Source organism: Castanea sativa, chromosome 11 (assembly GCF_040712315.1).
Source record: "Castanea sativa cultivar Marrone di Chiusa Pesio chromosome 11, ASM4071231v1".
Taxonomy (NCBI): domain Eukaryota; kingdom Viridiplantae; phylum Streptophyta; class Magnoliopsida; order Fagales; family Fagaceae; genus Castanea; species Castanea sativa.
In genome coordinates this window covers 10572474-10575439 of record NC_134023.1, presented here as the reverse complement: position 1 = coordinate 10575439, position 2966 = coordinate 10572474, and the positions used below count along the sequence as shown (strand labels likewise).

Below are 2966 nucleotides of genomic sequence, written 5' to 3'. Positions count from 1 at the left end.
TTACACCTAAAGTTCATTTATTAAATTTTTTAAAAAATATTCATTTATCAAAAATTAAAAAATGAAACTTAATACTTATTTTTTGATCATATCTATTATAGTTTTGTGTTTTAATGTAGCAAAACTACATGTTACATGTCTTGCTCAAGCTAAGGGACTCAAGATATATTGCACGTAAAGTTAAAGAGTTTTTGTAATATGACTAACTAATTATTACGAAAGTTAATTTACTCATGACTCACTAATTATTAAAACGGTTTTTTTTTTTTTTTTTTTGGAAAACGAGGCATTCATTCATTCACTAACATGTAAAGAATCTTGGTACAAACCCTTCACCACAGGTGGTGGTGAGTCCTCTATCCAATAGACTAAATCACTAATATTTTTGCATACTTAGCTAAAGAATGCGCAACCATATTCCCCCGTCTCTTAATACAACTTATTGAAGCTTGCTACATCCCATTCAGGTAAGCACAAATATCCTCATATACATGTCCAAGCAAGGAATTATGGCAAGACAAACTTGAGATAGCTTTCATCACCGTCCTGTTATCGCCCTCAATTACAAGCTCTGAAAATCCAGCTTCCATGGTAAAAACCACTGCTTGTTGACACGCCAAAACTTCTACCTCTTCACTATTTCTCACATAGGGCCCCTTAGCTGACATCCTAACCATTACTTCTTCCTGTGCATTTCAAATTCTTGCTCCAATTCCAGAACTTTGCTGCTCCGTGAACACAGCTGCATCAAAATTCAACTTATACACAGTCTGAGGTGGAGGTTTCCAATGGTGTCCACTTGAGGTTGTGTTCGAAACAGCCAGCTGCTCTTGCGCCTTTCTGTACTCTTCCAGGTAGTTTGATGCACGTCTGTTCAGCCAATAAGGATTCTTCATTTTTCTGCCATGCACCAATGTGTTCCTTTGATTCCACAGAGTCCAAGCTTGCACCACAAAAAGCTCCATCCTAGCTGCATCAAGTTTGTTCATCAATGCTCAAAAAGCTGCATAAAATCATGAAAGTTAGTGGCACATTTCTGCATCATGGTGGAACTGCTAGCCCACACATCTTGGGCTGCTGAACATTCCTAAAGAGCATGACTCACGGTCTCTAGAGCTCTCTAACAGAAAAGGCATAAATTCTCTCTGATAATCTTTCTTTTGGCTAAATTTACTCGAGTTGGCAGTATTTCATGACAAGCCCTCCAAGCAAATACCTTCAATTTGTTAGGCACCCTTACTCTCCACAGTTTCTTCCATAGTTCCTGCCCAGAACCTGTTGAACTTACAGCCCATTCCCTAAGCACTTTTCTATCCACATGATACCCAGATCTAATTGTGTAAACACCTTCTTTATTATGCAACCACACCACAACATCAGACACACGCCTATGGCTTAAGGGAATTTTACATATAGCCTCGGCATCCTCTCTATTAAATATTGTCATGATGGTATCTCTCCTCCACCCATGTAAATCCAAATCTATAAGATCTGAAACCCTCCAATCCTCCACACCCTCATAAACCGGATGCAGCACCCTATTTGATGGATAATTAAGAATCCATTTATCCACCAAAACTTTTATAGATTCACCATTTTCCACACACCAACAAGATCCGCATCTCAAAATTGGCATGGCAACCATAATACTTCTCCATACATACGAACAATTGGGAGACACAGCAGCACCCAAGAAGTGGCATCTCAGAAAGTATCTAGCTTAGAAACACTTGAAGAAGAGAGAATTTTGGTCCTGCATTAACCTCCAGCCTTGTTTAGCTAGCATAGCATGATTAAACCACCTGAAATCCTGAAATCTCATCCCTCCATCAGCTTTTGGTTGAGTTAAGCTACCCCAATTCTTCCAATGAATCTTTCTTCCATTTCCCACTTGTCCCCACCAAAATCTAGCACACAAAGCATTCAGTTCCTCACACAATTTAACTGGCAACTAGAAAACCTCCATAGTATATGTAGGAATTGCTTGTATAACTGCCATTATTAATACTTCCTTGCCTGCTCTTGATAACATCATGCCCTTCCACCCTTGTAATTTTTTCCAAAATCTATCCTTTAGATAGGAAAAAGTTTGATACTTTGCCCTTCCCACCAGTGTAAGCAGCCCCAAATATGATTCAAATTTGTCCACCACCTTCACCCCTAACAATGCACAATCTCTGCTTTTTTTCCCTTCTTGAGTGTTACTGTTGAAATAGATTGAGGATTTCTCCATATTAATGCATTGGCTAGAAGCATTAGCATAGGTCTGTGAAACTTCATTAATCACCCCAACCTCTCCACTAGTGACTCGACAAATAATTATTGAATCATCAGCAAACATTAGATTTGATACTCTAGGCGCCCTTCGACATTTAGAAGCTCCCCTGAGACACCCATCCAACTCTGCTTTCTCTAATAATGAAGTGAATCCTTCTGCACATAATAGGAATAGGTATGGGGAATGGGATCCCCTTGCCGGATTCCTTTAGTTGGCCGGATATTTCCATATTCTTTTCCATTAATGAGAATGGAAAATGAGGGAGTGGTTACACACCCCATCACCCACTAAATCCATTTGTTTGGAAATCCCAATTTAATCATCATGCCTTGCAGAAAATTCCACTCAACATGGTCATATGCTTTACTGATATCAAGCTTCAATGCCAATGATCCTATTTTTCCTTTTTTCTGAGAATGTATAGTATGTAAAACTTCATAAGCCACCAGTACATTGTCAGTAATAAGCCTATTTGGCACAAAATCACTCTGTGAAGGAGATATAACAAATGGCAGAATCTGTTTCAACCTGTTAGCTAGCACTTTGTAAATAATTTTATAAATTACATTGCACAAACTAATTGGCCTAAAATCAGACATTCTCTCAGGAGATTTAATTTTAGGTATCAGTACAATATTAGTGTGGTTTATATCAGGCCTCATAACACTAGAATGTAAATAGTCTAACA

The 2966-nt window shown here is 38.3% G+C and overlaps 1 protein-coding gene across 1 annotated transcript; it reads right to left on the bottom strand.

The window, feature by feature from the left end:
• Positions 1-695: 695 nt before the first annotated feature.
• On the bottom strand, positions 696-1645 carry LOC142616054 (uncharacterized). Its single transcript, XM_075788943.1, has 2 exons — positions 1126-1645; positions 696-970 (listed from the first exon to the last, which is right to left on the bottom strand). The coding sequence occupies exons 1-2, from the start codon at positions 1643-1645 to the stop codon at positions 696-698; spliced, it is 795 nt and encodes a 264-aa protein (XP_075645058.1).
• Between the last annotated feature and the right edge of the window lie 1321 nt (positions 1646-2966).

Coding starts and splice junctions, on each gene's coding strand:
- LOC142616054 (XM_075788943.1), bottom strand. CDS start 1,645: ATGGTTGCCATGCCAATTTTGAGATGCGGATCTTGTTGGTGTGTGGAA. Junction 971..1,125: donor AGAGAATTTATGCCTTTTCT/GTTAGAGAGCTC, acceptor AACTTGATGCAG/CTAGGATGGAGCTTTTTGTG.